The sequence below is a fragment of the Leptopilina boulardi genome, unplaced genomic scaffold (genome assembly GCF_019393585.1).
Source record: "Leptopilina boulardi isolate dan_hultmark-lab unplaced genomic scaffold, ZJU_Lbou_2.1 LbouV2_362, whole genome shotgun sequence".
NCBI classification, from domain to species: domain Eukaryota; kingdom Metazoa; phylum Arthropoda; class Insecta; order Hymenoptera; family Figitidae; genus Leptopilina; species Leptopilina boulardi.
Window position 1 is genome coordinate 3,295,363 of NW_026137932.1, and position 25,427 is coordinate 3,320,789.

General features: G+C 25.5%; 3 protein-coding genes across 5 annotated transcripts; 2 read left to right on the forward strand and 1 right to left on the reverse strand.

Moving 5' to 3' along the window:
• The first annotated feature begins 1,572 nt into the window (after positions 1-1,572).
• On the forward strand, positions 1,573-9,257 carry LOC127286826 (beta-1,4-glucuronyltransferase 1-like). The gene is made up of 4 exons (XM_051313429.1): positions 1,573-1,814; positions 5,069-6,036; positions 6,125-6,305; positions 8,719-9,257. The coding sequence occupies exons 1-4, from the start codon at positions 1,806-1,808 to the stop codon at positions 8,926-8,928; spliced, it is 1,368 nt and encodes a 455-aa protein (XP_051169386.1). The 5' UTR covers positions 1,573-1,805; the 3' UTR covers positions 8,929-9,257.
• A 357-nt stretch (positions 9,258-9,614) lies between these two features.
• LOC127286490 (trypsin 5G1-like) lies at positions 9,615-15,955 on the reverse strand. Its single transcript, XM_051312928.1, has 7 exons — positions 15,716-15,955; positions 15,244-15,332; positions 14,949-15,058; positions 13,430-13,568; positions 13,186-13,299; positions 10,057-10,240; positions 9,615-9,754 (listed from the first exon to the last, which is right to left on the reverse strand). Exons 1-7 carry the CDS (start codon positions 15,819-15,821, stop codon positions 9,651-9,653), a joined length of 846 nt encoding a protein of 281 aa, XP_051168885.1. The 5' UTR covers positions 15,822-15,955; the 3' UTR covers positions 9,615-9,650.
• A 4,507-nt stretch (positions 15,956-20,462) lies between these two features.
• On the forward strand, positions 20,463-24,690 carry LOC127286491 (iduronate 2-sulfatase). 3 transcript variants are annotated; one of them, XM_051312929.1, is made up of 10 exons: positions 20,463-20,860; positions 21,175-21,352; positions 22,197-22,327; positions 22,474-22,645; positions 22,755-22,904; positions 23,241-23,378; positions 23,547-23,693; positions 23,759-23,949; positions 24,069-24,255; positions 24,464-24,690. In XM_051312929.1, exons 1-10 carry the CDS (start codon positions 20,675-20,677, stop codon positions 24,643-24,645), a joined length of 1,662 nt encoding a protein of 553 aa, XP_051168886.1. In that variant the 5' UTR covers positions 20,463-20,674; the 3' UTR covers positions 24,646-24,690. The 3 variants fall into 3 exon arrangements, with proteins under 3 accessions (XP_051168886.1, XP_051168887.1, XP_051168888.1); XM_051312930.1 differs by having other exon boundaries at positions 23,834-23,949; XM_051312931.1 differs by having other exon boundaries at positions 20,735-20,860; positions 21,255-21,352.
• Positions 24,691-25,427: the final 737 nt, after the last annotated feature.

Consider the following 25,427-nt stretch of genomic DNA (forward strand, 5'->3'; position numbering starts at 1 on the left):
ATAATAATAAATAATTATATAAAAATTAATATTTCAACTTTAGTTCAAATTGAATAAGACTTTTTATGAAGTCTTATTGAATTTATTAATTAACAAAAATGATTAATTATTTATTATTATATGAAATTAAATATTACTTATTACTTCAATAAAAACAAATACTTTTCGATGTCGTGTGGCGTTTTTGAAAATTCAAAATGGCGGATCTAACATGGCGACTAACTTTTATAAAATTAATTAAATTCACTTGAAAATTGCTACTCAGGGGTTTTTGGGGTCGCTGATTACGAATCCGATGATAGTTTTCAAATTCAAAATGGCGGATCCAATATGGCGACTAAATTTCATAAAATATATAAATTTACTTGAAAATTGCAACTCGGGGGGTTTGTGGGGTCGCTGATTACGAATCCGTGGATATTTTTCAAAAATTCAAAATGGCGGATCCAATATGGCGACTAGATTTTATAAAATTAATTAAATTCACTTGAAAATTGCTACTCAGGGGTTTTTGGGGTCGCTGATTACGAATCTGATGATAGTTTTCAAAAATTCAAAATGGCTAATTCAATATGGCGTCTAAATTGATGTGCAAATGGTTTCTCAAGCAAAAACGTCTATTACTTCTAGGTTAACACTAGATTTGTAATCAGCGACCCTAAAAACCCCTAAGTATCAAATTTCTGAAGAATCTGAGTAAAAACTTTGAACATTTATCCATCAATTTTGACGCCATATTGAAGTCGCCATTTTGAATTTTAGAAAACTATCATCAGATTCCTTATCAGCGACCCCAAATACCCCTAAGTAGCAATTTTTAAGTGAATTTAATTAATTTTATAAAATCTAGTCGCCATATTGGATTCGCCATTTTGAATTTTTGAAAAATATCATCGAATTCGTAATCAGCGACCCCAAAATCCCTCGAGTGGCAATTTTCAAGTGAATTTAATTGAATCGTGAATTTCGAAAAGGGCTCAACTCTGAAAACCGTAACTGTCATTTTCGCTATCATTTGTTATGCGAAAATGACACTTACGTTTTTTCGAGTTGAGCCCATTTCGAAATTCACGATTCAATTAATTTTATGAAATTTAGTCGCCATATTGGATCCGCCATTTTAAATGTTTCAAAACTATCATCGGATTTGTAATCAGCGACCCCAAAAACACCCGAGTGGCAATTTTCAAGCGATTTTATATATTTTATGAAATTTAGTCGCCATATTGGATCCGCCATTTTGAATTTGAAAACTATCATCGGATTCGTAATCAGCGACCTCAAAAAACCCCGGGTAGCAATTTTCAAGTGAATTTAATTAATTTTATAAAAGTTAGTCGCCATATTAGATCCGCCATTTTGAATTTTTAAAAACGTCACACGATATCGAAAAGTATTTGTTTTTATTGAAGTAATAAGCCTATGCCCGATTTTCTATATTTAAAATATTTTTGGGCAGAAGGGAGCTTCAGTTGACAAAGAATGCCTCATATATATATATATATATATATATATATGAACGCGTTCGGAAAATGCTCCCTGAAAAATCGATCCAAGTTGCGTGCGCCACGATAAGGCGCTATGTGGAGGATCCAAGTTGACATACACAAAAGACGTAATCAAAACAAGTGTTTATACACTATGCACTTCGGCTATTCATAATTCTTTTAATTAATTTAAATACCTATTTGAAAAAAAATGTTATGGAAACACAGTGTATTTCTTAAATGAATAGTGAAAATAAATTATTGAAAAAAATTAATTTCCTTAGAAAAATTAGTCAACGAACGTGACATCGTACATCAATGTTTCAGGTTAGATATAAAATATAATATATCACTATAATTTTCCAATTATTTACTAACTTGTTGATTTCTTTTTTATTTTTTTTTTGTATTTGCATTGTAATAGAAAATTATTTTACAATTAATATTAAATAACTAATATGAAAATATTGACATTATTAGAATTTCACCAAAAAAAACAATTAATTTTCAATTCTTTATAAATTAATAAACAGAAATTTTATTATTTTAATATTTTGTAGGTACTAATTTGAAAAAATTAATTTTTATAACTAATATGTATATTTTATGGAATTTATTATAAAAACAATTTTTGCACGTGGGATTTTTATATCTCAACAGGATTCGAATATTTAGGATCTCCTGGGGATAATATTTTGTCCGGGGAAATAAGGATATTCCCAATAGGATTTCCATATTTTCCATATAGGACGTCTACGGGCATTCCTAGAACATCTTAGGGATATAATCATAATTTTCCCGGAACAAATAATATCCCTAGGACGTCCATAGGATATCCTACTGAAATATGTGTGGGATAATAAATTTAATTAAAATAATATTAATCTATCTCTTGTTTTAAATTTTAGTATTTTTTTATCAAAAAATTTATTCGATTAATTAAAATTTTAATTTCTCTCTACATTCTATTCTCAAATAGAAGATTTTAAACACTTTTGTATTTCTTACTCGAATTCTTTGAATTTTTCAATTCTAACATTGCCTTAAACATTTTGAAGAAAAATGTTAATCACTTTCTGACTATTATTGCAATAAACCTGCTAGCTGTGCAAAATATACATAGAAGAATAAAGAATAAAAAAAAATTATTAGAGAACCAAACAAGTCATCCAGAGAGGAGAAGGAACAGATTGAATTTTTCTAAAAGGGAAGAAATAGAATTATATAGTGAAAAAAAGAAAAGGTTTAAAATTTTGACGAGGGGTTAAAAACGGAAAAGAAAAGATAAAAAAGAATAAAAAGAGATATAAAAAGATATAAAGAGACAGAAAGAGACACAAATGTATAGGAAGAAAAATAAAGAAATAGAAAGAGTTAAAAAGAGACAGAAAGAGATAGAAAAAGATATTAAGAGACAGAAAGAGACCGAAAGAGGTAGGAATATAATATATTTCTACAGAAAGAGATAGAAAGATATAGGAAAAGAGATAGATAGAGACGAGAGAGATATAAAGAGATATAAAGAGACAGAAAGATATTGAAATATATAGAATGTTATAGGAAGAGACAGAAAGAGATAGAAATATATATGTATAAATAAAAAAAAGAGATAAAAAGAAATAGAAAGAATAAAAAAAGCATAAAAACTAATAGCAAGGGATTAGAGCTGTGCAATGTTCGAATCGAATCGAATTTTGTTCGGTTTTTAATGACCCTGCCCTGGCGGATTTGATTTACCTAAATTCGACCCAGCTGGGACGAATCTAAGTCGAATCTAAGTCGAATTTAGGTAATTATCAAAAAAAAGCTTTAAATTGATGAAAATTTATAAAAATTAGTATTGTGAGGTTAAATGAACATTTATAGAGTTAATTTTTGTAAGAATTTTAATTATTAACGTGATGAATAATAAATAATCACTTGATATGTGCAAGTGGTAACTGTAGATTTTAACTCGTTGTCAGTTTTCATAATATTTTCAAGAAATTAGTGTAAAATGTGTGAAAAAATAATTTATATTTAATAGAAATTGCAAATTTTATTAAATAATAGAAACATCCTTCTATCTCTTTTTATCTCTTTTTATCTCTTTCAACCTTTTTTTTATCTCTTTTTATCACTTTCAATCTTTGTTCTATCTTTTTCAATCTCTTTCTGTTTATTTGTATTTATATCAATCTTTATTTATCTTCTTCTATCGCTGTATATCTTTACCTACATCTTTCAATTTTTGTTAATATCTTTTAATCTCTTTCATTCTCTGTTTATCTCTCTTAATTTCTTTTTATCCGTTTTAATGTCTTTATTCTCTTTTTGTTAACTCTTATTATCTTTGTTATCTTTTCTCTTTTTATGAAAATTTTAATATGATTTAATAGCTTATTCAATCCTTTTGTAGTAAATTTTAATTTCTTTCAATCTCTTTCAATCTCTTTTGAAACCCTTACAATCTCTTTCAATCTCTTTCAATCTTTTTCAATCTTTTTCTATCTCCTTCAACTTTTTTCAATCTCTTAAAACCTCTAACAATCTCTTTCATCTTTTTCTTCTATCTCTTTTTATCTGTTACAATCTCTTTCCATCTTTTTTCTATTTCTTTATATCTCTTTCAATCTCTTTTAATCTTTTTTCTATCTCTTTCTATCTCTTTCTGTCTCTTTCAATCTCTTTTATTCTTTTTTCTATCTCTTTCTGTCTCTTGTTATATCTTTCCATATTTTTGTTTTTATTTATTATCTCTTTTCTCTCTTTCCATGTCTTTGTATCAACGTTAATCTATTTTTATCTTATTTTGTCATTATTATTTTATCTCTTTTGACACTTTTTTTATCTCTCTTTTCATCTTTTTCTATCTTTCTTATTTATTTTTTATCTCTTTTGTCTCTTTCTATCACTGTCTATCTCTTTTTATCTATTTGTATCTTTTTTTATCATTATTATTTTGTTTTTTTTTGTCACTTTCTATCTCTCTCTATCTAAGAATTAGAAAAAAATAAAAACAGATTGAAAAAGATAAAAAAAAATAAGTAAGTACTTAAATTTTGTAGATGGAAAGTGGAATGAATTTAGTAGTAGAAAAATTAATTAAATTGTAAAAATAAGGATTAAAAAAGTTGAAGGAGATAGAAGAGATAAAGTAAAGATATAAGTGAATAGAAAGGAAATAGATTAGGTTTGTTTGTTTTATAAACTAAGTTTCAATTAATTTTTTAGACCTTTATGTAACGAGGTGGTGTGCAACCAATTAATATCCAGATAAAGAGTAAAGAAGACATTTCCTCCAAAAGAAAAGAAAAGTCTCAAGTAAGTTATAACACATTCAATTCAAAAATTCTTCATTACTAATATTTCTAAATTAGCGGATTTTAAATATAATTCAATTTGGAAAGTTGAAAAGTTTTTAAATTTCTTCTTAAATTTTACAATTTTTTTTTTGAAATATTAAAATTCTTGGACTTTTCTTTTCTCTGGATATTTCTTAAAATTACAAATTCTGGATATTATTCAAAATTAGAGAAGAAAAATTGGACAATGATTTATATCTATTTCTTAAAATGAAAATGTTTCTTTTTTTGTTTTAGTTCGGATGTCGACCATGGAATTTGAGCTTTATATGCGTGATTGTACTTGTTTTGTCAAATATTTTATTGACCTTTTTATTACTACAATCAGAAACATGTATACCTTTCAATACTGCCAAAGAATTAGATTCAAATATTGTCACAGAATGGAATTTGCAATCATGGCAAAAAGATGACATACCTGAAAAATTGTGTCCCCAACAAGAGGAACTTCCAAAGGAGGATGATATTTTAAAATTAAATATTCAATTAGGTAGATGGGATTCAAGACGTCTTTATAAAACATTTGATTCAATATTAGTTGGTGATAAATTTATTGATTTATCAAAAATGTCAAAAGTTTGTCTTGCAACGCAAACATCAGTTGAAAAATTACATTCATTAGTTCAAGTTGTACATCATTGGTCAGGACCAATTTCAATATCAATATTTGTCGCTGGTGATGAGGAATTTCAAATTTTACAAAAATATCTTATTTATTTGAAAAAATGTTATGAACCAATTAAAAATCAAGTTACATTTTCATTGACAATACCAAAATCGAAATTACTTTCAAAACAACCAAATGTTTTTGATATGCCTGAAAATAGTGATTGCTTAAAACCTGAGGCAACATTAAATTCATTATTAAATGAAATATCTGAAGAGCAATCAAATTGGAGGATACGCAATGTATATCCACAAAATCATATGAGGAATTTGGCAAGAAAAAATTGTCAATCTGATTATGTTTTTTTGACTGATGTTGATATTGTACCTAGTCATAATATGGCGGCAGTATTAGAAGAATTTCTATTAGTTGATAATTGTGAAAAATGTGCATATGTGATACCAACTTATGAATTAGATGCAAGAGTTAGATTTCCACAAAATAAATCGGAATTAATTCGTTTAGCTAAAAAAGGTCTTGCACGACCATTTCATCAAAAAGTTTTTATTCACAATCAATTTGCCACAAATTTTACAAGGTATAATTTTATATTTTGAAAATAATATTTTTCTATTTGTGTAAAAATAAATTCTTTTGTTTTTTTTTTTAATAATGGTGAATTTTAGGTGGGCAATGGATGTTAATTCAGGTCATCAAAATCATGAAAATTTTAAAAATGGCAAAATTTACATAAGTCATGATGTGACGAATTTTGAATTTCTCTATGAACCGTTTTATGTTGCCAAAGATATTGTACCTTCACATGATGAGAGATTTATGGGTTATGGATATACGAGAAATACTCAGGTAATATTATTTATTATTATTTTTAATTAAATTTAGTTAATGTTAAATTAAAATTTTTAATAATAGGAAATTATATCAAGCTCTGCTGGAAGTAAAGGAAATAGAAATCCTATCTCTTTTAATATTTTCTTGAAATCTATTTCTATTGTTTACAAATTCTGTACTATTAAATATGTTCTTCTATCTCTATTCAAATCACTGTTTATATTTTCTTTCTCTTTTTTGTATCTTTTTACCTCTTCATATCTCATTATATTTTTTTATTTCTTTTTATTTCTATTTATTTCTATTTATTTCTTTTTATTTCTTTCTATTTCTTTTTATCTCTTTTTATCTCCTTTTATCTCTTTTTATCTCTTTTTATCTCTTTTTATTTCTTTCTAACTCTTAGATAGAAGGAGTTAAAAAGTGACAAAGGAAAGAGATAAAAAAAGTGATAAAAGAGATAAAAAGAAATAAAAATAAATAAAAAGTGATAGAAAGAGATAGAAAAATATAAAACGAGACAGAAAAAGATAGAAAGAGATAAAAATAGAAAAAAAGAGATAGAAAGAGAAAGAAAGTGACAAAAGAGATAAAAATAGATACATACTTTTATTTTTTTTAATATTATTTAATCTCTTTTTATCTCTTGCTATTTATTTCTATTCTTTTCTATTTCTTTATTATGATTTATTTCTATATCATTCTATCTCTTTATATCTCTTCTAATCTCTTTCATTCATTGCTTATTTCTTTTAAATTCTTTTTTACTCTTTTAATCTCTTTTATTTTCTTTTATTCTATTTTTTATAACTTCTTATCTTTTTTTATACAGATTTTAATTTGATTCTATTTTATATTCAATCATCTTGCAGTAAATTTCATTCTTTATTTTCTCTTATCACTTTTAATATATATATGTTCTAATGTTTTTTAAAATTATTTTCTATTTATTTGTATCTATTTCTATATCTATTTATCTTTTTCTATCTCTTTCAATTTATTTTTACATTTCTCTATATCCGTTTATATTTTTCTATCTCTTTCTATATCTTTCTAATATCTTTTTTTTCTATTTCAATATCTTTCATCTTTTTTCTGTCTCTTACAATCTCTTTCAATCTCTTTTAATCTCTATTAATCACTTTTAATCACTTTTAATCTCTTTCAATCTTTGTTCTATCTCTTTCAATCTCTTTCAGTTTATTTGTATTTATTTCAATCTTTATTTAAATTCTTCTATCGCTGTATATCTTTACCTATATCTTTCAATCACTGTTAATATTTTTTAATCTCTTTCATTCTCTCTCATTTTCTGTTTATCTCTCTTAATTTCTTTTTATCCATTTTAATGTCTTTTATTCTCTTTTTTTTAACTCTTATTATCTTTGTTATCTTTTTTCTTTTTATAAAAATTTTAATATGATTTAATAACTTATTCAATACTTTTGTAGTAAATTTCAATTTTTTTCAATCTTTTTTAATCTCTTGTTAAACCCTTACAGTCTCTTTCAATCTTTTTCTATCTCCTTCAACCTTTTTCAATCTCTTAAAATCTCTTACAATCTCTTTCAAATTTTTTTTCTATCTCTTTATATCTGTTACAATCTCTTTCAATTTTTTTCTATCTCTTTATATCTGTTACAATCTCTTTCAATATTTTTTCTATCTCTTTCTATCTTTTTCTGTCTCTTTCAATCTCTTTTATTCTTTTTTCTATCTCTTTCTTTCTCTTTCAATCTCTTTTATTCTTTTTTCTATCTCTTTCTATCTCTTTCTGTCTCTTTCAATCTCTTTTATTTTTTTTCTATCTCTTTTTATCTCTTTCTGTCTCTTTTTATATCTTTCAATATTTTTTCTGTCTCTTTCAATCTCTTTCTTTCTCTTTCAATCTCTTTTATTCTTTTTTCTATCTCTTTCTGTCTCTTTTTATATCTTTCAATATTTTTTCTGTCTCTTTCAATCTCTTTTATTCTTTTTTCTATCTCTTTCTTTCTCTTTCAATCTCTTTTATTCTTTTTTCTATCTCTTTCTATCTCTTTCTGTCTCTTTTTATATCTTTCAATATTTTTTCTATCTCTTTCAATCTCTTTTAATCTTTTTTCTATCTCTTTCTATCTCCTTTTATCTCTTTCTATCCCTTTCTATCTCTTTCAATCTTTTTCTATCACTTTTAATCTCTTTCAATCTCTTTTAATCTCTTTCTATCTTTTTCAATCTCTTTTAATCACTTTCTATCTTTTTCAATCTCTTTTAATCACTTTCTATCTTTTTCAATCTCTTTTTGAATCGTTTAATTTTTTTTATCGCTTGTTAACAGGTAGATTAAAGAAAATTAAATGAAATTAAATTTATTTAAAAACATTATATTGTTTTTTTTTTTTTTTTTTGCTATGACATAGAATTTATAAATAATTTTTTTTTTTTATAGGTATATGAGATGTATGTATCTGGTTATAAATTTAAAGTTTTGTCGCCGATATTTACAATTCATTGGGGTTTACAAACAAGAAAAAGTAGGCCCAGTTGGCGAGAGAGACAAAACAGCGCCAACAGAAAACAATTTGAAGTATTTAAAAAAGAGATATTCGCAAAATATGTGCATCAAGATTCTTCAAAAGTTATAAAAACACTTCATTGACGTGTATAGTTTTTTTTTTACATTATAAAAATGACAAATTTATGTAAAATGATTTTCTATTGACATATATTTATAGATATATAAGTATTGTGGGTAAAAAAAAATGAGTGCTGATATATGTGAAGATATATATATATATCGTGTAAGACAATATTTAATAGGAAATGAATTTATTATTAAAATATTCATATAATTAATAATATATATAAAAACAAATTATTTTAAGGGGTTATACTATCTTAAAATTTTGAGAAGTAAAATTTTTTTGTTTTTAAGACTTTTTTTCCCACTAACTATAAAAAAAAGCAAGAAATCGTTTTTAGTATTCTAAATAATATTGTCAATTTTTTATCTCTATATTTTGTTTTTATTTAATTCAATTATCATAAGGTAGTAAAACTCTTTATAAATATATAAATAGCTGCCATTTAATATATGTACTAGATGAAAAAAAAAATATTTTATAAACGTAACTTGGTATACATACTAGCTTTAAATTTGATTTAAAGTAATTGATACAAGATTTATGTATAATACTTTTAAAAAAATTAAAGAGCAATATTTTTTACTGTGTCAAATATATATATTGAGAATTGTATATTATACTTTTTCTGTAATAATTTTCATTGTTTGTTTTTTCCTTTAAAATGATGTTAATATTAATAAAAAAAAAAATTAATGTTCGATTTTATAAATTATTAAATTTATTAATAAAAATTTGACTAAACAATGCCCGTTACATTTTTAATCCAAGTTATATATGATAATAGATTTGTGTATGCAGTAGGATAATTATAGCCACATGAATAACTCCAAGAAGCCATACCTGAAAAAAAATTAATACCTTTTAATAAGTTATACTTTCACTTTGACTTTCACTTCCACATTGACTTTCATTTTTTACTTTCACTTTGACTTTAATTTTCACTTTCATTTTTTATTTTTATTTTCACTCTTTATTTTCAATTTCATTTTCACATTTCATATTTACTTTCATTTTCACTTAAATTTTCATTTTTCAATGAAAAATTTCTATCGAAATCAAAAATAGAAATGAAAGTGAAAGTGAAAATAAAATTTACATAATCGCGCCACCTCTGTTGATTTTTAATAAAATATTTCTCTCACCAAAAAGTATGTCATTCAGTTTAGCTGGAGAACCAGTATCACCAACACAAGGACCGTAACCATTTTTGTAAACACAAAAAGTATCCTCTTTAATTGAACCATTTCCATAAACATATTCACAAACTCTATTATTAATTTTAGCAACTTGTGTTTCACGAAGAGAGTTTGATAAAAGATGTATTTCCTGTGAAAATAATTAAAAAAAAATTTTTTAATGTCAAAAAAAATTACGTTTAGTGCATTCACGGTCCGTTAGACCGCAAAATTTAAATCTTTACATATTACTAGAGGGTTTTTTTAAGTTAATTATTGTACCATTATTTTGTACTTTTCTTCAATTTATTGGGCAAAAAAAAATCAATTTTTCCAATTTAAAAACGTTGGTTTTATTAGAAATTTGTTATTCGGGGTTTTTTTTATGATCGCGGATTATAAATTAGACATTAAATTTGAATTTGGTGACCTGAAAAATCCCCGAGTAACAAGTTTCATAAAAATCGGATAAATTTTTAAAAAATTCGTCCTTCATATTGGATCTGCCATTTTGAATTTTGTAAAACTAATATCGAATTCGTAATCAGAGACCCAGAAAAACCCCCCGAGTAACAAGTTTCAAGCAAATTCAGTATATTTTTAAAATTTCTGTCCGTCATATTGGATCTGCCATTTTGAATTTTTAAAACTGGATGTCAGATTTGTAATCAGCGACCCAAAAAATCCCCGAGTAACAAATTTCAAGTGAATTGAGAAAATTTTTAAAATTTTTGTCGGACATATTGGATACGCCATTTTGAATTTTGAAAAACTGATATCGGATTCGTAATCAGCCATCCAAAAACCCCCCGAGTGACAAGTTTTAAGCAAATTAGGGAAATTTTTAAAATTTTTGTACGCCATGTTGATTCCGCCATTTTGAATTTTGAAAAACTGGTGTCAAATTCGTAATCAGCGACCCAAAAAAACCCCGAGTGACAAGTTTCAGGCAAATTGGGGAAATTTTTAAAATTTTTGTACGCCATGTTGATTCCGCCATTTTGAATTTTGAAAAACTGGCGTCAAATTCGTAATCAGCGACCCAAAAAAACCCCGAGTGACAAGTTTTAAGCGAATTGGGGAAATTTTTAAAATTTTTGTCCGACATATTGGATCCGCCATTTTGAATTTTGAAAAACTGATATCGAATTCGTAATCAGCCATCCAAAAACCCCCCGAGTGACAAGTTTTAAGCGAATTAGGGAAATTTTTAAAATTTTTGTACGCCATGTTGATTCCGCCATTTTGAATTTTGAAAAACTGGTGTCAAATTCGTAATCAGCGACCCAAAAAAACCCCGAGTGACAAGTTTTAAGCGAATTGGGGAAATTTTTAAAATTCTTGTACGCCATGTTGATTCCGCCATTTTGAATTTTGAAAAACTGGTATCAAATTCGTAATCGGCGACCGTTAAAAATCACCGAATAACAAGTTTCAAGCGAATTAAGTACATTTTTAACTTTTTTGTCCACCATATTGGATGCGCCATTTTGAATTTTGAAAAACTGATATCGGATTCGTAATCAGCGACCCAAATAACCCCCGAGTGACAAGTTTTAAGCGAATTGGGGAAATTTTTAAAATTTTTGTCCGACATATTGGATCCGCCATTTTGAATTTTGAAAAACTGATATCGGATTCGTAATCAGCCTCCCAAAAAACCCCTGAGTGACAAGTTTTAAGCGAATTGGGGAAATTTTTAAAATTTTTGTACGCCATGTTGATTCCGCCATTTTGAATTTTGAAAAACTGGTGTCAAATTCGTAATCAGCGACCCAAAAAAACCCCGAGTGACAAGTTTCAGGCAAATTGGGGAAATTTTTAAAATTTTTGTACGCCATGTTGATTCCGCCATTTTGAATTTTGAAAAACTGGCGTCAAATTCGTAATCAGCGACCCAAAAAAACCCCGAGTGACAAGTTTTAAGCGAATTGGGGAAATTTTTAAAATTTTTGTCCGACATATTGGATCCGCCATTTTGAATTTTGAAAAACTGATATCGAATTCGTAATCAGCCATCCAAAAACCCCCCGAGTGACAAGTTTTAAGCGAATTAGGGAAATTTTTAAAATTTTTGTACGCCATGTTGATTCCGCCATTTTGAATTTTGAAAAACTGGTGTCAAATTCGTAATCAGCGACCCAAAAAAACCCCGAGTGACAAGTTTTAAGCGAATTGGGGAAATTTTTAAAATTCTTGTACGCCATGTTGATTCCGCCATTTTGAATTTTGAAAAACTGGTATCAAATTCGTAATCGGCGACCGTTAAAAATCACCGAATAACAAGTTTCAAGCGAATTAAGTACATTTTTAACTTTTTTGTCCACCATATTGGATGCGCCATTTTGAATTTTGAAAAACTGATATCGGATTCGTAATCAGCGACCCAAATAACCCCCGAGTGACAAGTTTTAAGCGAATTGGGGAAATTTTTAAAATTTTTGTCCGACATATTGGATCCGCCATTTTGAATTTTGAAAAACTGATATCGGATTCGTAATCAGCCTCCCAAAAAACCCCTGAGTGACAAGTTTTAAGCGAATTGGGGAAATTTTTAAAATTTTTGTACGCCATGTTGATTCCGCCATTTTGAATTTTGAAAAACTGGTATCAAATTCGTAATCGGCGACCGAAAAAAATCACCGAATAACAAGTTTCAAGCGAGTTAAGTACATTTTTAACATTTTTGTCCGCCATATTGGATGCGCCATTTTGAATTTTGAAAAAACTGATATTGGATTCGTAATCAGCCACGAGAAAAACCTCCGAGTAACGAAATTCAAAAGAATCCGATGAATTTATAAAAATTTGTCTACCATATTGAATCTGCCATTTTGAATTTTGGAAATCTAATGCTAGATTCATAATCATCGATAACAAAAAAATCCCCTATTAACAAGTTTCAAAAGATTTCGGTTAATTTAGAAAAAAAATTCGTCCGCCATATTAGATCCACCATTTTGATTATTTTTTTTTTACTAATAAAAATGCATTTTTTACTTGCTTAAATAAAAATCCCATTATATGTTGGAAGTAAAAATTGAAAATATCATTGTATAAAAAATAATATTATCAAATATCGTATTTTTGACTTACATCAAATTTACCCCAACCAGCAATGTCAAGTAGAGTATTGTCTTTTATAATCATATCCGCTGTTGGCAGTTTAATAGGTTTTATCCTATCGTTAAAAAGCACACCTGTAGATAACTGCAATTAAATGAAATTCATAATTATCATAAATATTATTTTATAATAGCCAAATATCACTTAATTAAGATTATATAAGATTTATTATCAAGTCATTGATTAAAAATTTTGAAAAAGTATTATATCTTACTTTAATCAGAGCTATATCATAGCCAATCTGTGCGTCAATGAATTTTGGATGGATTATTATTTCAGCTGGTTTATATACTTCACCATCCTTAAAATATTTCGTTGATCCACCTCTAATATGAAAATTATTAATGTTTCTTCTGTAAAAAAAAATAATTAATTATTATATATTAAGAAAAAAAAGTGTTGTCAATTTAACTTTATATTAAATATATTGTATGTGATTGTAACAGATACAAAGGGATACAAATAAATAGAAATAATAAGAGAAAGATAGAAACAGGTTAAGAAAAATAAAGAGGGATAGAAAGAGATATTAATTAATGGAAAGAGGGAGAATAAGAAAGAAGTTGAACAAAGAAAGAGATAAATAGAGATAGAAAATGATCGAAAAGGATAGAAAATAATAGAAAGATATAAAAAAAGATAGAAAAGGAAAGAAAGAGATAAAAAGAGATAAAAAGAGATAGAAAGAAATAAAAAGAGATAAAAAGAGATAAAAAGAGATAAAAAGGGATAAAAAGGATAAAAAGATAAATAGAGATAGTAAGAGAATATAGAGACAAAAAGAGAAAAAAGAGAATGAAAGAGATTGAAAAAGATAAGAAAGAGATAGAAAGAGATAAAAAGAAATTGGAATATATAGAAAGAAATAGAGAGAGAGAGAGAGAGAGAGAGAGAGACAAAAATAAACAGAAATAGAAAGAAAATTTGAATAGAGATAAAAAGAGATTAGAAAAACATAAAGAACATAGAAAGTGTTTGAAAGGGATATAAAGAAGTAGAAAGAAGTAAAAAAAAGAGCTAAATAGAGGCAGAAGACGATAGAAAGAAACTGAACGAGAAAAATTGAGATGGAAAAAGATAGAAAGAGGTTGAAAAAAAAAAATGAATAAAAAGAAAAAGAAAATAATAGAAAGAGATATAAAGAGATAGAATGAGACAAAAAGAAATAGAAAATAATAGAAAGAGATAAATTGAGATTGAAAATGATAGAAAGAGATAGAAAGATATTGAAAGGAATAAAAAGGAATAAAAAGAAATAGAAAATAAAAAGGAGATGGAGAGAGATAAATATACAGAAAATGATAGAGAGAGGTTGAAAAAAATAAAAAGAAATAAAAAGAAAAAGAAAATAATAGAAAGAGATAGAAAGATATAGAAAGAGATAAAAAGAAATAGAAAATAATAGAAAGAGATAAAGAGAGATAAAAAAAGATTAAACGAAATAGAAAATAATAGAAAGAGATATAAAGAGATATAAAGAGACAAAAGAAATAAAAAATAATAGAAAGAGATAGAAAGAGATAAATTGAGATTGAAAATGATAGAAAAAGGGATTGAAAAAAATAAAAAGTGATAAAAAGAAATAAAAAATAATAGAAAGAGATAGAAAGAGACAAGAAGAAATAGAAAATAATATAAAGAGATATAAAGAGATAAAGAGAGATAAAAAGAGATAAAAAGAGATAAATAGAAATACAAAGAGTTTTGAAATATTAAAAAATTCAAAAATTTACGCTTTCATGCATTGTGCCGCTGTCAGAATCCAATATTCACTAATAATGTTACCACAACAAAAGTGCACGACTGAATGATTGAAAAATGTTCCATTATATTGTAGTGATACCTTTGTTTTGAAAAAAAAAAAAAATTATAAAATATCTGTACGATTTTTGAGATATATGTATATTTTACTAAACAAAATTTGCATTTCATTGAATTTTAATATTGTGTTCATGAGGATTAGACTTTAAAAAAAAAAATTAATATTTTTGCTGAATTGTATAAATATTTTTTAGTATGTAAACTTACCAAAAATGGAAATTTTTCTATTGTTGTTAAATGACCATTAATTATTTTCGATGTTCGAATTGAAGAAATTTTTAATGAAGATGATTTATCTGAATAAATAATTTAAAAATTTACATTTAGAGAACAAAAAAATATTTTTTATTAAAATTAATATTAAATAATAATAATAATATTATTATTATTTCTATTATTATTATTATTATTATTATCGTTTTAAAACGTTTTAGATACGTTTTTAGAACGTTAGTGTTTTTTTACCACTGGGTAATTTAGAGTATTTTAGAAATTAATATCCCAAAAATATTATCTAAATTCCAATATTCTAGAAAAATTAGTAATATTTCAAAAATTATGGAGAATTTTTTTTTTTAGTTGCAAACCAGATTTTATGCTTTCGAAAAATAATTTTTGTATTTATTCCTTAAAAATGACTTATACTGTAAAAAATTAACAATATTTCTAAATAACGCACGAGATATCACCAATAAAAATCCACAGAGTAGCAAAAAAATGATTTTAAACATTTTTTTCAAAAAAAAAAACAAAAAACACTTATAAAAAAGTGTCTTTTTATTCATCTTTTATAAAGCGGACATAGCATTATCTTGCGATATTTCAAAATTACACCGGACATTTCCATTTCTTATCGAAGAATAAAAAGATAACGTTCCACTAATTTTTAGTCTTTTTCTTTTCATCTAATTGATAAAATGCTAATATTTAAATAAAATGTAAGTCAATAAAAAAAATAATAATAATAATAATAATTTTCAAATATAAGTCAGAATTTATTTTTAAACTTTTATGGAATAATTAGCAAATAATGAGATTTTTTTTTAAGTATTTAAAGCTTAAAATCCTTTGACAAGTACACGATAAAATTTTAATTTACCTATATTGCTTGTGTGTATAATCTTAAATTTTTAAGCTGTGCATTAAATAGATATAATGTTCTGAAAATGAATATGAAATACATGATAAAAAGGTAAAGAAAAAAAGAAAAAAAAATTGTGAAATTTTACGATTGTTTTAAATTAAACGTTAGTATGACTATTTTTTTTTTTTATTGGGAATTTTCATTTTGAAATTTTTGCAACTTGATTCTGTGAAAAAATATAAACAATAAATTTTTCAGAAAAGAGTATAATTATAGGAAAATGTTCTTATCATGCAAGACAGGTAATTTTTATTATGACTCTTCTATAAATTGCAAATTGTTTTTAAACTTTGAAGACTTTTTTTTTGATGTGCTCATTACTGAAACTATAATAAAATGTTGGCTATGATTATTTAATGATCATTTAATTTATAGAAGTTAAATTATTCGATTTGCATATAAGTGTATTACAAATTATAATAAGTTGTATAGTTTATTCAATTGATTTCAAAGTTTAGATCAGTGTAAGAGGGTTCGACCCTTTTTCTATTTCCTCGCTTCGTTTCGCAGGCGATTATATTTATTTATATTATAGTAGGGGAGACCGGGGTTACTTGGCGCACTCTTTACTCTTTGTTGTGTAACTCACTCATTTTTGCTTTTTTTAAAAAGTTAATGTATAGAAAACTTGTTGTAACATATCAGCTTTAATTAAAAAAAAAGAAAGTTAAAATATATTTAATACTTTTATTTTTATACCACTTTATTTGAAGCTGTACAAAGTGCGCCAAGCAACCCCGTCCCGGGGTTGCGTGGCGCAGGAGTGAAATTAAAATTAAATTATATGATTTAAAGTTTAAATAATATAAGACTTAACAAAAAAAGTCTTGTACTGTAATTTTACAATAAAATTATTTTAAATTTAAAAATTAGAAAATTTCATTTAAATTAAATGAAATCGTAAAATTACCAAAAAATATATTTTTTTTATAATAACGCTGTGAATATTTAAAAACCATTATTCGGTTAAATTTTTTGAATAGGATTGTTATTGGTGCTTATTAATGTGTAAATTTCATATAATCAACTTCATTTTATTAATATTTAACGAAATTTTCAGATAACCGCGCCACCTAACCCCGAATGTACTTTTGAAATATTTATTAATTTTTTATAAAAACTGTCAATATAAATCAAAAATTTTTTTTTGTTTCTTAATAACAAATGTATAGAGCTCAAAACTTAATATTTAAGCTCTTCTAAAATTAATTTTTTAAAAAGATATCACAAAAAAATGAAGAGGTTAAAAAATTACTTTGGAATGCCAAAATCAGTTATTTTAATCTATACTCCACAATAATTAATGAATATTAATGAAATTTTGTACAAACTTACAGTTCATCAAGTCCCTATAATAACACAAGATATCTTGGGATATATTGATAATATCCCTTGGATATCCTAGGGATGTCCTATGGATATCAAAAGGATCTCTTAAGGATATCCAAAAAATCAGCGGTTTGGATATTCTTTGGATATCCACAGGATATCTTCTGGATATCTCTATAGACTTTCATAAATGTCCTCAGGATACTGTTTTTAAAGTCATTATGAGACTACGACTGAGAATATTCTGCGAATTAAATTTTATATAAATAAAATAAAATGCAACTTGTTTTTCGAGAAAGTTGTTTAATTTGAAAAATTATTAAATAATTTTTTTCTCATTCTTGATTCTTTCCTTTATTCATATGCTTAATATTGTCAGAAAATAAATTGGCTTTAAACAATATAAATTCTTCCCCGCAAATAACGAATAACTATTAATATTAATTATACATTAAGTGCATGAGTTTATTTAAAAACTTTGAAAAATGCGTTTCAAATCTTCATTTAAAATAAATTAGAAGCTTATAAGATTTTTGTTTTTATTACATTATTATTCATTATATTAGCTTAACAATTTTAACCTTTAAAAATATATGTTGAGATATTAAATATCCCGTGAATATCCTAAGAATATCCCACGGACATCCTGAGGATATCCCATGGATATCCTGCGATATAATATCCAATATATATTTTGTGGATGTCTTACAATTAGGGATATCCTGTGGATATCTTATGAATGTCCTGTTGATGTCCCACAGACCGGCGGTTTGGATATCCCAAGATATCCTAGGGACCATTCTAGGATATCGACCATTGATATGGATATCCTATGGATATCCTAGGGATATCCTTTTGTTATGAGGGTATAAGTTAAAAATTGCATACGAGGAAAAAAATAAATAAAGCGGGATGGAAAAAGATAAAAAGAAATTGAATATATAGAAAGAAAAAAGAAAGAGATAAAAAGAGATAGAAAAATGCAGAATGATATAGAAAGAGACAGAAAGATATAAAAAAGGTAGAAATAGTTAGAAAAAAATAAAAAGAGATAGAAAAACATAAAAAGAGATTGAAAGAGATAAAAAGAGATAGAAAAAAATAGAAAAAAGTAGAGAAGAATATAAATAGAGACAGTAGACGATAGAAGGAGATAGAAAGAAAGTGAAAGTTATAAATAGAGACAGAAAAAGGTAGAAAGAGATTGAAAGAGATAAAAAAGATAGAAAGAGATAGAAATGACTAAAAAGAAATAGAAAGAGATAGGAAGAAAAAGAATAGAATTGAAAGAGATTAAAGGGAATAGAAATAAATAAAAATAATTACAAAGAGCTAAAAAGAATTAAAAATTAATAGCAGGATATTGTATGAGATAAAAAAAAGAAATAGAAAGAGATTAAAAGAGATAGATAAAGGTAAAAAAAGATTGAAATAAATAAAAAGAGATTAAAAGAAATAGGAAATAATATAAAGAGATAAAAAGAGATAAAAAAGGATTTAAAGGAGTTTAAAAGAGATAAAAAGAGATAGAAAGAGATAGAACGAGATAAATGAGATAGAAAAAGATAGAAAGAGATAAAAAGAGATAGAAAGAGATAGAAAGAGATAAAAAGAGATAGAAAGAGATAGAAAGAGATAGAAAGAGATAGAAAGAGATAGAAAGAGATAGAAAGAGATAGAAAGAGATAAAAAGAGATAGAAAGAGATAGGAAGAGATAGAAAGAGATAAGAAAAAAAAGGAATAGAAAGAAATAAAAAAGGATAGAAATAAATAAAGATAATTAGAAAGATGTAAAAAGAATTAAAAAAAGAATAGAATGATATTGAAATAGTTAATAAAATAATTGGAAAGAAATAGAAAAAGATATAGAGAGATAGAGAGAGATAAAAATAATTATAAAGAGTTAGATAGAGATACAAAGGAATAGAAATAAATAAAATTGTTTTCTCTTGAAAGAGATAACAAGAGGTAAAAAGAGATAGGAAATAATAATAAAAGATTTTAAAGATATAGAAAGGGACAAAAATATACAGAAGGAGATAGAATGAGATTGTAATAAAAATAAAAAGAGATAGAAAGTATGAGATATAAAGGGACTAAAAGATTTCAAGAGATATATAAAAAGATAGGAAGAGATAAAAATAGACAGAAAGAGATAAAAAGAAATAGATAGATAGAAATGGTAAGAGATAGAAGAAGATATAAGGAGATAGAAAGAGGAAAACAGAAAACATTCAGAAGATACTATTAAATAAAAAAGAGATAGAAAAATATAAAAACAAATAGACAGAGATATTAATATATAGAAAAATATATATGGAGATAAAAAGGGATAGAAAATTATGTAGATATGTATATACAGAGATACAAATAAATAGATAGAGATTGAAATATATATATATATATATATATATATATATATATAAAGAGATAATAAAGGTATAGGAAATTAATGAAAGATATTAAAAGAGATAGAAAAGATAAGTAGATATAGAAAGAGATCAAAATAGAAATACGAGGAGATAATAAAGATATATAAAATTAATGAAAGATATAAAAAGATATGGGAAACGATAGGAAGAGATAGAAAGAGATTAAAAGAAAATGTATTAAGAATTATATTAACATTTTTGTCATGTGCCGCAGTACTAATATTATTTTATACGATATTAATAATTATTTTTCTCTGTATCTATAATTATTTTATTAATTGTTGTACAATAATTAAAAGATACCCAACTCTGATATATTATATGTATAAATACTCAAATTGAACAATGGTAAATGTTTTAATTGTCAATAATTTGGACTTTCCAAAATATTTCGTTGCGCATAGAAAAATGTATTATTAATTTTTTAAAGGAAAGCAGATGATAAAATATCTTAACAAGCGTTCGTGTGGTCATATTATAAACTACAATGATTGGTACTAAAACAGTGTGTAACAAAACAAGAGAGCATCGTTATATATATATATATGTTACTGGAGTTAAATCAGCGTCACATGTGCTGATAGACGTTATATTTTCTTATTTAAGTTCATCATTTATATTTTATAATTTTGATGCTGTGTTATTTGTCAATGTATTCTATTTTTTTTAGTACCAGTAACTTGTTTGAAGTTTTAATAAATTAGAAAAAATAAGGGAATTGTATAGTTAAATATGTTCTGTAAATTATTTAGTTTCCTTTTACTTATTTCGAGTGCCATGGGAAGACCAAACTTCTTGTTTATAATTGTTGATGACTTGAGACCAGCATTAGGATGCTATGGAGATAAAAATGCATACACACCAAATATTGACGCTTTGTCAAAGAAGAGTATAATATTCACTCAAGCATTTGCACAGGTTGATAAAAAATATATTTTTTTTATAAGTTATTTAAATTTACTTGTTTTTCTTTATTTTAATGATTTGACATTGTTTTACCCACTGTTATGTTCTAAATGTCATAATAATTTTCTGAAATTTATTTTTATCTAACAAATTGTGAATTAAAAAAAGAACGAGCCATATCTGTAATGTGCTCGATGTGTTAAACAAATCTGATTTTATATAATAATTTCAAATTTATATGAACTTACATAGTTTATAAAAATTACTATCGGACACCAATCCAATTATGTAGAATTTTATAAAATATATAAAATTTTTCAATGCAGCAATCTCTATGTGCTCCAAGTCGTAATTCTATTTTAACTGGCAGACGACCAGATACACTTCATCTTTACGATTTTTATAGCTATTGGCGTAAAGACGTTGGGAATTTTACAACATTGCCTCAGCATTTAAAAAATAATGGCTATATCACCATGTCAATTGGAAAAGTATTTCATCCAGGTATGAAAATTTTAATAAAATACAATTAATTTAATATATTCTTGAAGCATTCAAAAGCTTTTAGTCCGGGGATTTCTCGAATTCTTGAATGACTATATAAACGTAAATGTTTAGGTAATTATCACCCACGTACTATCAATTTTCCAATTCCAATTCAAACTTTTCTATTCTTGTATAAAAAATTAAAACAATGATTTATCATAATTTAACAATAAATTATTAAATTTTCATTAAACTTCAATAGATTTACCTCTGAAAAATCCTGCTAAATAATTCATTTGAATAAATTAATTATATCCTAAATTAACTAATATTTTGGATTTATTGGGGTCATGTCTTTAGTTCAATCTTTCAAATTGTCATGTGAATCGTCTATTGCAATGAACATGGCATATATAAGAATATTAAACATGTAAGAAACTTTAAATTGATTGAACAAGAATCCGCGATTTTCCCTCACTACTTTTAGCGGGGCGCTTCTCCCATGTATTTCTTACCGCCAATTTCTCCCTCTAGTTAAATTTTTCGTGGCGTCTATTTTCAGGTAGCCAATTACATTTAAATTATTATACTAAGGACAGAGCGATTTTTCTCTTTCTAATTCCATTTCAGAAATTCTATATCTCTTAATTTTTAAATTCATTTCTTAATATTATTTTACTTTTAATATTTACTAATTTATAATTTTTAAAATAATTTATAATAATTATATATGTAATTAAATTTTTGACTATTGAAATACCATTTCATTCTTTTTTTATATTAGAGCTATTACCTTTTAGTAGATGACTAAACATTGATTTTAATTAGTACACTTATATAAGAAACATTAAAATCATTACAGGAATAAGTTCCAATTGTTCTGATGATAGTCCTTATTCATGGACAGAGAAACCATTTCATCCTTTTACAGATAGATACAAAGATGCTCCGATTTGTCAGAATAATGTAAATGAGTCCTCAGCAAAAAATCTAGTAAGAATTAAATAAAAAAAATATAAATTTAAAATTACTATTATTTGATAAAGCCTATAGAAAAAAGGAACCAATTATTATTGTATTCTTTGGAACTTGTAAATAATTGTTTCGACTAAATATTTAATATAATATATATGTTTTAGATTTGTCCGGTTCAACTATCTCTTATTCCAAATAATACACTTCCTGATATTGAATCATTAAATGCAGCCAAGTCTTTTTTACAATCTCACGCTCAGAAAATATCTCCTTTTTTCTTAGCTGTTGGATTCCAAAAACCTCATATACCTCTTAAATATCCAAAGGAATTTATAAGTTATTAATTTTTACACTATTTTTTATCTTATTGAATCATAAAAATTTATAAAATTAATTTCTTATTAAACAAATTATTAATTTATAAATAGAAGTTAATTTTTATTAGAGTACCATCCATTGGATAAATTCTCAGTTCCTGAGAACTACGAATGGCCAATAAATGTCAGTTCCGTTGCCTATAATCCCTGGACGGATCTCCGAATTCGAGAGGACGTGAAAGCTTTGCATCTGAAATTTCCTTGGGAAAAAATTCCATGTAACATATTTTATTGAATTTGTTCTTAAGTTTTAAAAATAAATTTTCCACACCTTTGTTTCCCATTATATGAAAAGTGGATTTATTTTAGAATTTTCATAAATGATATTATTCTACCCTAGCAGCTTTTGGACATCCAGTGATCCTTGGAATTTAGGTTTTTTTTTAGGTATATCCGAATCCTATGGACATCTTACAATATTCTAATTCCGAAGGATCATCAGATACACCTAGAATATACCTGTAGGATATCCTGAATATTCAAATGCTATGAGGGTAACATTTTAATAACCAAAATAACTCTTAATTTTAATTAAATTATAACGTATGTTGCAGTTAATTTTGCAAAAAGAATTATACAATCATATTACGCTGCCGTAACTTACATTGATCATCTAATTGGAAGACTTCTGGAAGAATTAAGAAAACATAAATTAAAAGAAAATACTGTTATTATTCTTACTTCTGATCATGGTAATGATGAAAATTTAAGTTAAATTTTTAAATTAAGATATCAAATATCATTCATGAAAGATTTCCAATGCATTCGATGACCTCTAGTGATTTGCTATTATAAGGTTATTAAATTAATAACGGATTAATTTTCTTGTATATTAAATTAATTTAATATTCTTTTTAAAGGTTGGTCATTAGGTGAACATTCAGAGTGGGCGAAATATAGTAATTTTGAAGTAGCTCTCAAAGTTCCTTTACTTGTATCCATTCCATATACAATTAGGAATCAACAAATAGCTTTAAAATACTTAAATGGTTCTCAAAAAAATTCAGGTATTATTACCGCACTATAAACCTATAGTGGATATTTATTACTATATGGAGGAAATTTTTTTCAGTGTCAATAAAAAGAAAATATTGTAATAGGAGAAACGAATTAGTCGAGTTAGTGGACTTATTTCCAACAATTGCAGATTTAGCTGATATACCTATTCAAACTTGTCATAATTTGGCTGAAGGAACCGAATCAAATCTTTGCAGCGAAGGTTATTCCATGTTACCACTTATAGAAGCATCTAAAGATTGTAAGGTACTTTGACATTTTTTCGTTTATGATAAACTGTATACTCTTTTGGCGTTTTATTAACATTAATTTTTCATTTTAGTGAAATTAATTAATTAATTAATTAATTTTCAAATTATTTACAGAAACTATCCTGGAAGAAGGCGGCTTTTAGTCAATATCCAAGACCAGGCATAGAACCAACTTTAAATCCAAACAGTGATAAGCCACATTTGAAAGAAATTAATATTATGGGCTACACAATACGAACAAAACGTTTTCGATATAATGCTTGGACTTCTTTCTCATCTGATAATTTTCAACCAAATTGGAGTAATACAAAATTTTTATTACAAATTTAAATATTTATTTTAAAGTTCTAAATATTTAAAAATGTTTATTAATTTCTTCTTTAACTATTTTGTGTTATTCAAATTGATATTCTCAGCTTCTTTTGATATTTATATCCATATTGCTGCAACGTAAAGTGGATTTTAGACTTTAGATTTTAATTCTAATCTTTCAAAATTTTTCATTTCAGAAACAATTTTAGCTGAAGAATTGTATGATCACATGAGTGATCCTAGTGAAACTAGAAATCAAATTTTACTGCCTGAATTTGATAAAATTAAAAAAAGACTTAGAAAATTATTACAGGCTGGTTGGAGAGAAGCTTTACCAAACTATAAAGATGGAAATTATACGAACTTTGAAATACACTAAAATTTTTAATAAGTTAATACAGACACTGTATATTGAGTTTTCAAACATTTATTTTTCTTAAAACCCTTAATGTTAAAAATAGCATAAAAAAAATTACATACATGGCAAAAAATTTTATATTAGAAAAAACAATAAAACTGGAAGCATAATTTAAAATTATACAGTAGTAAAGTGCGGCTATTCATGGAAAATATTGTAAATCATTATAGTCACTGTTAATTCTGTAAATCAATTCTCAATATTTCTAAAATTCACATATACATTATTCATAATTAAAAAAGTTTATAGTAATATTTAACAGTTAGTTCGAAAAAGTGAATTTTAATATCGGCACTGGTAAAAATTGGCGAGCCTAACTTAAAATTACCTATACACCTAAATATGCATAATACATATAAACGCTCGATCGCAACTACGCTGAGAGATGAAGGCAGAATTTTCCTTATATATATTAAACGGCAGAATATTTCTGCGCTTGTGAGAAACGATGATTATAAAATTGTCTCGGTAAAACAATTATATTTTAAAATAATATGTAATGAAATATAATTATAATTAGTTGTATTTTTGCAATGATCAATTTTAGTATGAAGTTATATTTAAAATATTAATTTAAATAATAATAAAAATTAAATTAAAATAAATAAACAAGAAATTAAATACATTACAAGAAAGGAAAGAAATAAAATGCCATTATTTAAATCCAAGTTTTATTTATATAATGGTGTTTCTTTCAAAAAGGACAAATCTCCCGTTCACGGTAATTTGTTAAAAAATAATAA